Source organism: Salmo salar, chromosome 20 (assembly GCF_965601325.2).
Source record: "Salmo salar chromosome 20, fSalSal1, whole genome shotgun sequence".
In the NCBI taxonomy this organism is placed as follows: domain Eukaryota; kingdom Metazoa; phylum Chordata; class Actinopteri; order Salmoniformes; family Salmonidae; genus Salmo; species Salmo salar.
The window spans coordinates 30,009,025-30,023,773 of record NC_138310.1 but is presented as its reverse complement, the minus strand read 5'-3'; the positions used below and the strand labels follow the sequence as shown (position 1 = coordinate 30,023,773).

Genomic DNA, 14,749 nt, shown 5'->3' with positions numbered 1-14,749 from the left:
AAGCACACACCCTTCACAGACTCGCTTCTGGTTAAAGTGAGTGCAAAATAATACCTGCACTGCCTTATCTACACTCTAAGCCTGGAGTAGTGAGCTGTATGAGTGCAGATGTATGACTGACTCTGCCTCATCTACACTCTAAGCCTGGAGTAGTGAGCTGTATGAGTGCAGATTTATGACTGACTCTGCCTCATCTACATAAGCCTGGAGTAGTGAGCTGTATGAGTGCAGATGTATGACTGACTCTGCCTCATCTACACTCTAAGCCTGGAGTAGTGAGCTGTATGAGTGCAGATGTATGACTGACTCTGCCTCATCTACACTCTAAGCCTGGAGTAGTGAGCTGTATGAGTGCAGATGTATGACTGACTCTGCCTCATCTACACTCTAAGCCTGGAGTAGTGAGCTGTATGAGTGCAGATTTATGACTGACTCTGCCTCATCTACACTCTAAGCCTGGAGTAGTGAGCTGTATGAGTGCAGATGTATGACTGACTCTGCCTCATCTACACTCTAAGCCTGGAGTAGTGAGCTGTATGAGTGCAGATTTATGACTGACTCTGCCTCATCTACACTCTAAGCCTGGAGTAGTGAGCTGTATGAGTGCAGATGTATGACTGACTCTGCCTCATCTACACTCTAAGCCTGGAGTAGTGAGCTGTATGAGTGCAGATTTATGACTGACTCTAGTCATTCATGTCTATTTGACTATTCAGCTCCTATATGTACAGTATACTATTATTGTGAATCTAAGCTCCAATCAAAACTTCGAAAGTAGTTGAGGCCTTAGGTGTGTTTAAATGGATTTATACTGCACACATGAAATACTCATCAACATTGACAGAGACTTTACAAAGTTTAACAAGGAGAATAATTGATTGCCAACTCAGTTCATTCAGCAAATGTCAATATGGTGGTAACTTTCAGCAATATTCTTGTGGAAACAATCTTAAATACTAAATGCACATTTCAATATAATCTTAAACGATTTAGATATTTAAGTTTCCTTATGCAAAACTATAATACACTGAACAAAAATCTAAACTTAACATGCAACAATTTCAAAGATTTTAATGAGTTACCGTTCATATAAGGAAATCAGTCAATTTAAATAAATAAATAAATAAATTAGGCCCTAATCTATGGATTTCACATGACTGGGAATACAGATATGCATCTGTTGGTGACAGATACCTTAAAAAAAAAAAAAGGTAAGGGCATGGATCAGAAAATCAGTCAGTATCTGGTGTGACCACCATTTGCCTCATGCAGCGTGACATTTCCTTCACATAGAGTTGATCAGGCTGCTGTCCCACTCCTCTTCAATGTTGCTTGAAGTTGCTCGATATTGGCGGGAACTGGAACACGCTGTCGTATACGTCGATCTAGAGCATCCCCAACATGCTCAATGGGTGACATGTCTGGAGAGTATGCAGGCCATGAAGAACTGGGACATTTTCAGCTTCCAGGAATTGTGTACAGATCCTTGCGACATGGAGCAGTGCATTATCATGCTGAAACATGAGGTGATAGCGGTGGATAAATGGCCCAATAATGGGCCTCAGGATCTCATTACGGTATCTCTGTGTATTGAAATTGCCACCAATAAAATGCAATTGTGTTCATTATCCGTAGCTTATTCCTGCCCATACCATAACCCCACCATGGGGCACTCCGTTCACAATGTTGACATAAGCAAACCGCTCGCCCACACGATGCCATACACGCTGTTTGCCATCTGCCCGGTACAGTTGAAACCATGATTAATCTGGGAAGAGCACACTTCTCCAGCGTGCCAATGGCCATCAAAGATGAGCCTTTTCCCCAAATGAAGTCGGTTCCGATGCCGAACTGCAGTCAGATCAAGACCCTAGTGAAGACGATGAGCACGCAGATGAGCTACCCTGAGACAGTTTGTGCAGAAATATTTTGGTTGTGCAAACCCACAGTTTAATCAGCTGTCCAGATGGCTGATCTCAGATGATCCCGCAGGTGAAGAAGCCCGATGTGGAGGGCCTCGGCTGGCGTGGTTGCACCTGGTCTGCGGTTGTGATGCACTGCCAAATTCCCTAAAATGACATTGGAGGCGGCTTATGGTAGAAAAATGTACATTTAATTATCTGGCAACAGCTCTGGTGGACATTCCTGTGGTCAGCATGCCAATTGCACGCTCCCTCAAAACTTGAGATGTCAGTGGCATTGTGTTGTGTGACACAACTGCACATTTTAGAGTGGCCTTTGTTGTCCCCAGCACATGCGCACCTGTGTAATGATCATGCTGTTTAATCAGCTTCTTGATATGCCACACTTGTCAGGTGGATGGATTATTTTGGCAAGGGAGAAATGCTCAGTAACAGGGATGTAAACAATTTTGTGCCCATTTATATTTTGTTCAGTGTATTTAATTTTTTTTATCTTATACTGTTTAGTTATTCTAACCACTATTCTTCACATCCATCGTACACCTTCTTCTTTACATCTAAAATGGTGCAAAACACAAGATGCAAAAACACAGTCCCCTCATTTAGCAGCAGCTAGTACATGATCAAGTATAGCAGTACAATAAATAAATCAAGCAATTTTTTTATGACCATTATGACATTAAAGAATGAACAAAATACATAAACTAACATAGAAAGAAGAAAGTGCATCTTCAATGCTTGAGTAAGCAATCCAAATGCTCAGCAATCCAAGAAGTACTAGGTAGGTAGGTATGGTTTCTAGTGAGGTCACCAGCACTCCATTCACCTGAGATCCAGGTAACAGTCAGTCTTCATCACCATCTGAGAATAAGATGCCATCCTCTGGGTCTTCGTGTGTGTTGTCACCTAAGGTGCGTCACCTAAAGAACTTGTCGATGGTGTTCCGAGCTGGGCCCAGGGCTTTGGCCTTCTTAGATGAGGGCGGGGGAGACGAGCCTCTCCTGGAAAAGTAGCCAGAACGAAACACAGCACATCTTACTGCACAATTCTCACTGTCTTCACCAGTATCTGAAACCTTGTCAACTTCTGGTCAATGTTTTAATCTACCACACAACATTTGTGTTTAATTAAGTCCATTGTGAATGTGCTGACTTTCAAGTCAATTGACAACGTTAATTGGGGCGGCAGGGAAGCCTAGTGGTTAGAGCGTTGGGCTAGTAACCGAAAGGTTGCAAGTTCGAATCCCCGAGCTGACAAGGTACAAATTGTACATTTACGTCATTTAGCAGACGCTCTTATCTGTCGTTCTGCCCCTGAACAAGGCAATTAACCCACTGTTCCTAGGCTGTCATTGAAAATAAGAATTTGTTCTTAACTGTCTTGCCTAGTAACATTTAAAAAAATGAATAAATTCAAAGCTAGGGTGTCCCTAACACCATGAGTCAGTAACCATGGGTACATCTAATCAATTCTCTCTCCTCTCTGAGTGACTCTGATATATACATCCTGAGTCAGAGATATGTCTAAGAAGATGTAGCTAGACTCACCTTTTGCTCTTGCCTTTCTGTGGCGCTCTCCGCAGGGGCTGCTCTCGCTCTGTGGAGGGAAACAGAAAAAGCCATTAGGAAAAAAAGAATGACAACTGTCTATGTTCGACAAGCAATTTAGTCATTTGTGTTTTTTCCAAAGCTATAAAGACTGCAACCTCACAGGCAAGTTAGATAAGAGGAAACTGGAAGAGACTTTCTTTCCATTGTCAGGGTTGAATGGGTGAAGAAGTTATTTACCAGTGGCAGTGAGCAGGGCAGGGGAGGCCCCACAGTGTGAAATGAGATGTCTTCTCTCTCTCAAAGGAAATCAATACACAGCCCCCACAATACCATGTCACTGAGACAGACAGACTGGCCTCACAGTGGCCAAACAAATTATTCTAGTTTCACCCTTAGACCAGGTCAGTTTTACTCTTTCTTGGAAGAAAATATACTCAACCTGAATTTACAATCTCCTGGATTACATATTGAGTAAAAACAGGCAGAAACAGGACCCATGTAAACACTGGGGATGGGACTGACATTGTAAGCGCATTGAAAACAGGGTGGGAAAGTTCTTGGTCTATTTTAACGACAATTTGGTATTTTATTAGGATCCCCATTAGCTTGGCTTTTTCCGCATTTTGTTGTTCTAACATGGATTGATTTTTTTTTTTCTCCCCTCATCGATCCGCACACGGTGCCCCATGGTGACATGTAATGTGTAATCAATCATTAAATAAAACATCTCTGAAACACTGACCTTTGTGGGCAGCAGGTGTTGCATTGTGGGTGGTGTGGTCCACAGACGCCAGTCCTTCAAGCTCATGCAAGACCTCCTGGTTTAGACAGAGGTCAACGTGTCGGTTAAAGAGGGTGAGGTTATCGGTGTCCTGTGTCACCTGACACACTGGGCAGGTGAGGGCGGGTTCTCTGGGGTCATGTGACTCAACCTTGGGCGTAGTCATTGGCCGAGGGCCACCTGTGGACAACGGACGAACACGAGGGTCACTTTGAGATGAACCCTTCAGGATGTTAGGGTCTGTAACTCTAGGTATAGACACACCTCCATTTGGACAAGTGTTAAGGCAGACAGGGTTCAGGCCCACAGCGTTTAGTGAAATATTAGTTGTACTAGTCTCATACAGAAGTAGTCCTTTATGATCACCTGCACTAGAGTCCAATCGAAGGCCCAATGAGTCCAACATGCACCTACTGAGTGGGTCCCTACCTTTCTCCATCAACCCCTCCTCCCTCCTCCTTTCCCCTTCAGCTATCTCTTTCTCAATCTCCTCTTCCCTCTCTTTCTCCACCTCCTCCTCACAGACACTGGAGCCTCTCTCTAGTTCTGTGTCTGTGTGAATGTTGTGCTCCATAGGAACCCCACTGAGACACTGGTCAACATGTCTGTTGAAGACTATCAGGTCTGTGGTGTTCACCTCCCTGAAGCACACAGGGCAGGTCAGACTGTCTGTCCCTGGCTCTGTGGACCAGCACAATGAAGTAGACACATGGGCCTCTGTGCATTTGGCTGTAGGTGCATGTGTCATGTTGTCAAAGCTGTCAATGCACTCATAGAGAAGTGTGTCTCTGCTGATGTATTTGGATTCTTCTGAATGGGTGTCTGTTTGGGCTTGGTGGCTGATGAGGCTGGGCCCAGTCTGGTCTCTAAGACGTTCCACTTTCCATCCTCTGGTGGGTCCTCTCTCTCAGCTTGCAGCCGCAGCCTCTGGGCGCAAGCTCTCTGGAAGAAGGACTGCTGCTGCTCCCCAGTCCTCCCCACCTCCCCAGCTGGGTACCCAGGGGTGATCCTCCTGCCCCTGGCTCTGCTGTACCAGGGAAGGGCAGGGAAAGGGCTGGGTCTGGCCTGGAGGCTTAGGTTGATGCTCTTTCACGGGCTTGTGGGAGGAGATCTGTGTGGGGCTACTGGAGTCAGCCCTGCCTTGCTGGAGGAATCCCACAATGCTCTTCTGCAGGGGTTTCTTGTCGTCAGCGCTGACAAAGCTGGAAACTCGAATGCCTGCAGACACGCAAGGGTTAATAACAGAATCAGTAGAAGGTACTTCATATATTATTGATATATACAACATACATGAAAGGTGATGTTAAGTATTTTTTCCCCAATGGTATATTCCATTTAAACCAGTGAGAGAAGGTAAGTTAAGATTACCCATGAGCCTCAGTCTCAGTGGCTGGGGGCTGACGTTGTCGATCTCAGTCGTCAGCAAGTCCTTAGCGACAGCAAAAAGCTTGTCACTCGCAGCAACGGCACACGGCAATGTCCACGCTCTGGTTTTCACCTCAAAGTTGACATTTTTCAGCTTCAACGTCACTGTCTTGCCCTGGAAGAAAACAGAGCACTGACATGGTGAATTACAGGATACATCTGGTTGAACCTGGGGATGGAGTCAAAAGGACAAAACAGACATTGATTTGACTGATTGATGACACTAAGTGAAGAAGGGTCAAAGACATTTTCCTAAGAGCGTGATGATCATCCCCAAGCAGCCTATTCCCCAGGCAGGCTGAGGATCACACTGGTCCCTGGTATTCTCCATAATGGCTCTCTATTTCCTCCAGGTATCAAAAGAACATTAAGGCTCAGCCAGGGAGTGATGGCCGTGCCAAGGCAGCTCTCTCTATCGATTGGGAGGGGAACAAACGCTCTAGTAATTGTGTGAGATGCTTCTTAGAGACAGATTGATTCTGGGATCCAACACTGGTACTGTGATGTTCTACGACCCCAAAATACCCTCTCAGAGGAAATATCCTTTCTGTTCAAGAACACTTTTCTGCTCTCTCAGACAATGGCTGTTCACAATGGTGCTGAATACTAACACCGGCCATGACACAGTTCCATGTACTGGCGAACGGTTTTGTATCACATAATAGCCACAAAAAGCCAAATACTATGGAATCATTGTTTGATTTCAACATTTTTACTATGAATCCAAGTGAATTTGTGTTTAAGAAAATATACTCTAAGCGAGGAGAAGAAATGTGCTACACAACTGCACTCTATTCTAATAATGGCCTATACTATTACTAAAAGTGTACTGTAATGAACCGACCTGTACTTTTCTTTTGATTCAACTTGTCAACTAATCATCAAGCCTCTGAAAAGGTGAAGCAGGTGAGCTAGTTCAGGGCTACAACAAAATTGTGAAACGTCTGGGGGGGTCACCGAGGAGAGGGTTGATCAGCTGGGGGTCACCGAGGAGAGGGTTGATCAGCTGGGGGTCACCGAGGAGAGGGTTGATCAGCTGGGGGTCCCCGAGGAGAGGGTTGATCAGCTGGGGGTCCCCGAGGAGAGGGTTGATCAGCTGGGGGTCCCCGAGGAGATGGTTGATCAGCTGGGAGTCCCCGAGGAGAGGGTTGATCAGCTGGGGGTCACCGAGGAGAGAGTTGATCAGCTGGGGGTCACCGAGGAGAGGGTTGATCAGCTGGGGGTCCCCGAGGAGAGGGTTGATCAGCTGGGGGTCCCCGAGGAGAGGGTTGATCAGCTGGGGGTCCCCGAGGAGAGGGTTGATCAGCTGGGGGTCCCCGAGGAGAGGGTTGATCAGCTGGGGGTCCCCGAGGAGAGGGTTGATCAGCTGGGGGTCCCCGAGGAGAGGGTTGATCAGCTGGGGGTCCCCGAGGAGAGGGTTGATCAGCTGGGGGTCCCCGAGGAGAGGGTTGATCAGCTGGGAGTCCCCGAGGAGAGGGTTGATCAGCTGGGGGTCCCCGAGGAGAGGGTTGAAAACCACTGCTGTGGAGTACCTTGAGAGCCTCCTTCTGCAGCTCCTGAGCCAGGTCTTGACACAGCTGCCTGCACAGAGAGAACTGCTCCTCTAATGCACTCATCTCTCCAAATGTCCTGACAGAGAATGAAGGAGAGAGAAACAGGTTGATGTGGGGAGAGTAGAGTATGTTCCATTATTTAGCTATTTATTTCACATATACAGTAATCACATATACAGTAATCACATATACAGTAAGGTCCAAAGGTATTTTGACAGTGAAATGTTTTGTAATTCTGTCTGGATATGTGAAATAAATAAATGCATTTTAACTGAAACAATGACTATGAGGTTAAAGCGCAGACTGTCAGCTTTAATTTGAGGGCATTTTCATCCATATCGGTAGCCTAGCAAGCCACCTGATCTCGCAAGCTTACATGAATGTTCGCTGCACAGCGGCAATCAGTCTGGTTACTATGAGGCGATCACATTGGGTAAACCGTTTAGAAATTACAGAACTTTTTGTACATAGTCCCCCCCCCCCCCATTTTATAGCCTGACAACTCACACCAAATTCTTCTGCTGCTCTGTCGTTCGCTACATACTTTAGTCTGAGAATGCCATCATTGAAGTCGATTGGATGTTGCACAAAACAAAGTCAGCAATTAGATTGTCTCTAACCAATCAGAGTATCAAAGCCAATGACGAATTTTGAAACCGGCACTTTACACGTGTGTTCGGGGCTCAACCCATCGGTTTCTGGACCAATCAGACAGCCCCAAATGTGTTTGCATTCGGTGAAAGGTCAGGGATGTACTCAGATCCAGACTCATTGCGGAGAAGAAACTAACGTCCGTAGGCGTGGCGTGGCGTTGCGTTGCGTTTGGCTGGAGCAAGGAGTCTGGGTAGCCAGCCAACCCAAATTAATTTGTGTATTTAAGTAGTCAAAAGTTGAGCATTTGGTTACATATTCCTAGCACACAATAACTACATCAAGCTTGTGACTCTACAAACTTGTTTGATGCAATTACAGTTTGTTTTGGTTGCGTTTTAGATTATTTTGTGCCAAATAGAAATGAATGGTAGATAAGGTATTGATGAGTGAGAAAGTTACCCACCCAAAATGGATAACCTCCATTATTGGTAATGGTGAGAGGCCTCAAACGTTCTCACTCATAGTTATTCACCATTCATTCATTATTATCCATAATCATGGTAGCATCAATATTAATGTAGAAGTGTTCAGAAACAAGTATTCTATTCTTATTTAGAATAAAAGTGACTCCAAAATGACAAATTATTTACCATTTATTTCTATTCGGCACAAAATAATCTGAAACACAACAAAAACAAACTGCAACAGCATCCAACAAGTTTTTAAAGTCACAAGCTTGATGTAATCATTACGTGGTAAGAATATGGAACAAAATACTAAACCTTTGACTACTTTAATACACATAAGTGAATTTGTCAAAATACTTTTGGTTCCCTAAAATGGGGAGACTATGTACAAAAAGTTCTGTCATTTCTAAACGGTTCACCCAATATGGATATAATAACCTCAAATTAAAGCTGACAGTCTGCACTTTAACCTCATAGTCACTGTCATTTCAAATCCTATGTGCTTGAGTACAGAGCCAAAACAACAACAAACATGTCACTGTGCAAATACTTTGAGCTCAGAAAGGGAAAACAAACTACCTCTCTGTGCTCATGCTTTTTCTCTCCCCGTCCCTGTAAGTAAATACAAAACAGACAGACTCAAGTCAGATGACTTCAACTCATTTGAAGGATTCATCTACTGTATAGTTGCCCCTCTCTACCCTGCCCACCCCCTCTGCCTGCCCGGCCAGCACCTCTCGATGTGTGTGGAGCCCAAGCCCAGGGAGATGTCGAGGAAGTGGTGCCAGGATGTCTCAGAGAAAAGCAAGGCCAGCAGCGCCATCTCCTGGCCAAGATGGATACAGCTGGTGATACCTAGAGCTCCCAGCATCTTCTCTGTCACTTTCCCAATGCCTGATACCTGGCACACCAAAATACCATCTTTTACTCATCTTTATTTGTAGGCCATCAGCTAGCAAAATGGTCCATAAAAAATCTCCTTAAGTAAGCATTCCTTAATAGGCTGTCTAGGTTTGGGGCTGAGGTTAGGTGTATAGCAGCCTACCTTCCGGACTGGCAGGTCCTGTATGAATACCATGACAGCCTGTCGGTTAGAGGGGAGTCTGTACTGGCCGTTGGGTTTGTTCTTATCACTACACACCTTGGCCAGCATCATGTTTGGGGCAATGCCTAGAAGAATGATCAATAAAAGACCCATGGCAAATGTGTTACAAGCTTGATGTGACTGCATACAGTATAGGATGATGAAGTTAGACTAGGATAGTAACATATCAAATGTTCCCTGAGGTATTTTCACACAACTATGTAACCCTCAGCTCTGTCCCAAAAGACACTTCATAGGGAATTCAGGCTCCCGAGTGGCGCAGCGGTCTAAGGCGTCATTACAGACCGTGGTTCGATACTGGGCTGTATCACAACCGGCCGTGATTGGGAGTCCCATAGGAAGGCGCACAATTGGCCCAGTGTCGTCCGGGTTAGGGGAGGGTTTGGCCAGTGTAGGCCGTCATTGTAAATAAGAATTTGTTCTTAACCGACTTGCCTAGTTAAATAAAGGTTCAATTAAAATCTAAATAGGGTGCTATCTGGGACTCAGACAATGTGTCCTCTGAGGAAAATGAACACACAGAGTCTCTCTCACCTGCGCTGGCAGTAAGTGAGGTTTTCTGCTCGATGCGGAAGCGCATCTCTCTCACCGCCTCCTCGGCACAGGTCCCAAACACCATCACGTCTCCCCCAGCCCCGTCCCCAGGAACATCCTGCAGAAAGGGGCAGGAGGAGGAGCTGGGGCTGTCCTCAAACAGGACAGGACCCTCTGTCTCCTGTAGGCCATCACCCTGCTCCTCAACTAGAGAGAGAGAGAGAGAGAGAGAGAAGGTGTGAGATGAGAGATGATTGGATAGGTGAGATGAGACATGATTCACAGCTGTGTGTCCATGTCTCTTATCTTCTGCCCCCCTTGTCACTCGTTATACTTGACATGTGGCAAAAGTGAACTAGATAAGAGAAAGCAAGAAGGAATACACATACATAGTTCTAATCCCTTCTAATTTACTTTCTGTCAGGCAGAAAATGAAGGAAGAATTAGATAAGGCTTATGCTATTAAGCTCTTAATAACCCTCTTTCCTTTTGTTATATCTACCATAGAACTTTTATCTGCCTTTATATCGCATTCGAACTACTTACAATTGACTCTCAAAGTTGCCTTACAAATGACAACATTATCACAGTATGTAACCTATAACTGAAATATGGGTTTAAAAAAGCAATCCAACAGTGTAACAAATGAACATGACACATTTATTACACAGTAATCCACTGTATTTAGACACTGACTCCTGACCTGGGACTGACACGGATGTAGCTGCCATAGGGTCGTTGGTCTGGAGACGGTGGCTACGCAGGGCCTCTGGCCAGACCCTCCTCTGCTCCAGGTGCTCACTGATGTCCAGGTAGGCCTCGTCCAGACTCATGGGAAGGAAGTGAGGGTCATAGTCTGCAAAGATCTCCCGGACCTAGCAGAGGAATAGGATGATTAGTGACCCATATGTCTGTTTGTGGAGGATTTATACATATAGTAAAAGCCTCACTGACCACTGAAACACTGTGAGTGTGTGTGTCAGATCCTTACTTCAGTGCTCACTGCTCTGTATTTGTCAAAGTCGGTTGGAACAATAACCAGGTTTGGGCAAAGCTTCTTCGCGATGAAGCCAGGCATGGCGGCACGGACCCCAAACTTCCTTGCATGGTAGTTGGAAGTTGTCTGAGGAGAGTGGATAAAACAGAAACAAGTTGTAGACACAACCTGGGGCTCAATATGAGATAATTGTTGTAGTGCAATAATGGGCCATCTTTCAGATCCAGTTAGAAGACCATAAACTAGTTCATACATGAAAGAGAACCAGTGTGAGAAAGTTCGCCAGATAGTCATCCTCGCTACCCAGAGGGAGGTCCATAAGTCAACAGGCTTGGCTTTCTTATTTTGACACCACATAACTAGACATTTGGTATCACAAACTATATAATAATAATAATAATATATAATTATACATTATTTTGCTTGTCTCCATAGTCTTGCGTGGCCAGCCTTCCAAATCCTGTCTCGCTCAAGAGAAGCCTGGGCTTATACACTACATGGCCAAAAGTATGTGGACACCTACTCGTCAAACATCTCCTTCCAAAATCATGGGCATTAATATGGAGTTGGTCCCCCCTTTGCTGCTATAATAGCCTCCACTCTTCTGGGAAGGCTTTCCACTAGATGTTGGAACATTGCTGTGGGGACTTGGTTACATTCAGCCACAAGAGAATTAGTGAAGTCGGCACTGATGTCAGCGTTCCAATTCATCTCAAAGGTGTTCGATGGGGTAGAGGTCAGAGCTCTGTGCAGGCCAGTCAAGTTCTTCCACACCGATCTCAACAAACCATTTCTGTATGGACTTCACTTTGTGCATGGGGGCATTGTCATGCTAAAACAGGAAAGGGCCTTCCCCAAACTGTTTCCAGAAAGTTGTAAGCACAGAATCGTCTAGAATGTCACTGTATACTGTAGAGTTAACATTTTCCTTCACTGAAACTAAGGGGCCTAGACCAAACCATGAAAAACACCCCCAGACCATTATTACTCCTCCACCAAACTTTCCAGTTGGCACTATGCATTGGGGCAGGTAACGTTCACCTGGCATCAGCCAAACCCAGATTCGTCTGTCGGACTGCCAGATGGTGAAGGGTGATTCAACACTCCAGAGTCCAATGGCTTTACACCACTCCAGCCGACACTTGGCATTGTGCATGGTGATATTAGGCTTGTGTGCGGCTGCTCGGCAAGGGAAACCCATTTCATTAAGCACCCGATGTACAGTTATTGTGCTGACGTTGCTTCCAGAGGCAGTTTGGAACTCGGTAGTGAGAGTTGCAATCGAGGACAGACGATTTACACGCTATGCGCTTCAGCACTCGCCACTCCTGTTCTGTGAGCTTGTGTGGCCTACCACTTCGCGGCTGAGCCGTTGTTGCTCCTAGACGTTTCCACTTCACAATAACATCACTTTTTTTTTTTACATTTATTTCATTTCACCTTTATTTAACCAGGTAAGCTAGTTGAGAACAAGTTCTCATTTACAACTGCGACCTGGCCAAGTTGACCAGGGCAGCTCTAGCAGGGCAGAAATGTTACGAACTGACTTGTTGGAAAGGTGGCATCCTATGATGGTGCTATGTTGAAAGTTGAAAGTCACCGAGCTCTTCAGTACGGGCCATTCTACTCCCAATGTTTGTCTATGGAGAATGCATGGCGGTGTGCTCGATTTTGTGCACTTGTCAGCAACGGGTGTGGCTGAAATAGCCGAATTCCCTAATATGAAGATGTGTCCACATACTTTAGGCAATGTAGTGTACGTTGCTAGCAAATTAACAGTCCTGTATTGAATCTCACCAGCATGCTCATCGAGCCCACGGCCATGGGTTTGTCCTTCAGGTCAGGACAGTCTCTCGTCTCCACCGCAGCGTAGAAGGCATCCATGTCCACGTGCACAATGACACGGCTCAAGTCACGAACACTCTCCAGGTCAAAGGTCATCTTCTCCACCTACAACAAGACGTTCAGAGGCGACAGAGCTTCAATCAAATTATAACACCTAAATATATGGGGGCGGCAGGTAGCCTAGTGGTTAGAGCCTAGTGGTTAGAGCCTAGTGGTTAGAGCCTAGTGGTTAGAGCGTTGGACAAGATCGAATCCCCGAGCTGACATGGTAAAAATCTGTAGTTCTGCCCCTGAACAAGGCAGTTAACCCACTGTTCCTAGGCTGTCATTGAAAATAAGAATTTGTTCTTAACTGACTTGCCTAGTTAAATAAAGGTAAAATAAAAAATACTGTAGAAGCTATAAACTTACTGTATCTGTGTGTCAGAGGTCACATAATACCTATGTGTGTGTGTGTGTGTGTTTTATTTTATTTAACTCGGTAAGTCAGTTTACAATGATAGCCTACCCCGGCCAAACCCTAACGACGCTGGGCCAATTGTGCGCCGCCCTATGGTACTCCCAATCACAGCCGGTTGTGATACAGCCTGGAATCAAACCAGGGTCTGCAGTGACACCTCTAGCACTGAGATGCAGTGCCTTAGTCCGCTGCGCCACTCGGGGGCCCGCGTGTGTATAGATCCCGCCTGCACTGTACCTGTGTTTGTGCTTTGCTCAGCTGTTGCTCAGTGATGTGTGCTTTCTGCAGCATCATCCTCTCAATGCGCTGGTTCACCTGCTGTTCCTTTTTCATCTCGTTCTCATAGAACCTGGAGCCCTGTAGGAGAGGAAGGTCAACACAGAGGCTGATGACCTCCAGTAACTGGCCATGTTACACTGTGAGAAGAGAACACACTGGGCCTCCACACAAGTGGGGTTGTCAGTTCCTGTGCCATTACATTACAGTAAGGTAGCTAACTAGGGTATTAACTCAGAGTCTAATGTTAGTTTGGGTGTTTGGATACACAGACAGAAGTTCTCAACATGGTACCTTGGAGGACTTCATGATGATCTTGTTTATCTTGTCCCTGTCAAGGCCCTCCATTCCAGCCTTGTTGTCGTTGAGGGCCATTCTGGAGAGGAAGCCCTCCCCACTGGAGGAGGTCCCCCCAGTCTCCATCCTTCACCTCAAGTGAGACCCTGCATTTAATACATAAAGTTAACGTTAAACCAAGCAAGAATAATTATGGTAACTAAGTTAACAAGCTAGCTACCACAATATGTACCAAAAGTTGGTTAAAACTATGCTAAACAGCTAGTAACGTTTGAAGCAAGTTTCCAACTATCAATGACAAAAACAAAATTATATTTTGTTTGTGTACTGGCCGAATTTGGCACCGTTATAAGTATCTTCTTTGCCGATGATTCCTGTCTTCGGTCTTCACTCCTGAGTTTTGAATTTGCTTCCGCATGCTAGCCATGTCATTATGGGGCAGGACCGGAGGTGCAGTCAGAGAGGAAGAGGTAAAGAGAGAGGCCCAACTCGGCGGAAAATCTGTCTCCCTCCGGTTCTGAAAACACGGCTTGCCCTGCGAAAGACTGGTCAGTACTCTGGTACTTCTGGAGAGAGGGACTAGGTGCCTTTTACAAGGGCTTCATCCCCAACACTCAGTCTCTGGTGCCATCTGAGATGTCAGATGTGACTCTTTCTCTTTCTACTTCTATTGGGGGGGATTCATGCATGGTCTACATCCGCACCAAAGATTATGTATATACAGACAAGATACTTGTCTCTCCGCCCTAACAATTGGAGTAGTTGTCCACAAAGCGGCACAGCAGGCTGTCTAGCTCCCGTCTATCCTTTCTTTGGATTTGTGGATCTAATTATTTTCCAACATGTTTTAATATTTGATGAGGGTTGTTGACTTCAACCACCTGTATTCCACAGGAGGTTGGTGTCACCTTAATTGGGGAGAACGCTCTCGTTGTAATGACTG

General features: G+C 45.5%; 1 protein-coding gene across 1 annotated transcript; it reads right to left on the bottom strand.

Moving 5' to 3' along the window:
* Window positions 1–5,059: 5,059 nt before the first annotated feature.
* On the bottom strand, window positions 5,060–13,981 carry LOC106580482 (DNA polymerase kappa). Its single transcript, XM_082966071.1, has 12 exons — window positions 13,804–13,981; window positions 13,471–13,590; window positions 12,726–12,878; window positions 10,923–11,054; window positions 10,624–10,806; window positions 9,932–10,133; window positions 9,338–9,462; window positions 9,027–9,193; window positions 8,872–8,904; window positions 7,211–7,307; window positions 5,622–5,793; window positions 5,060–5,471 (listed from the first exon to the last, which is right to left on the bottom strand). Exons 1-12 carry the CDS (start codon window positions 13,930–13,932, stop codon window positions 5,161–5,163), a joined length of 1,824 nt encoding a protein of 607 aa, XP_082822197.1. The 5' UTR covers window positions 13,933–13,981; the 3' UTR covers window positions 5,060–5,160.
* Window positions 13,982–14,749: the final 768 nt, after the last annotated feature.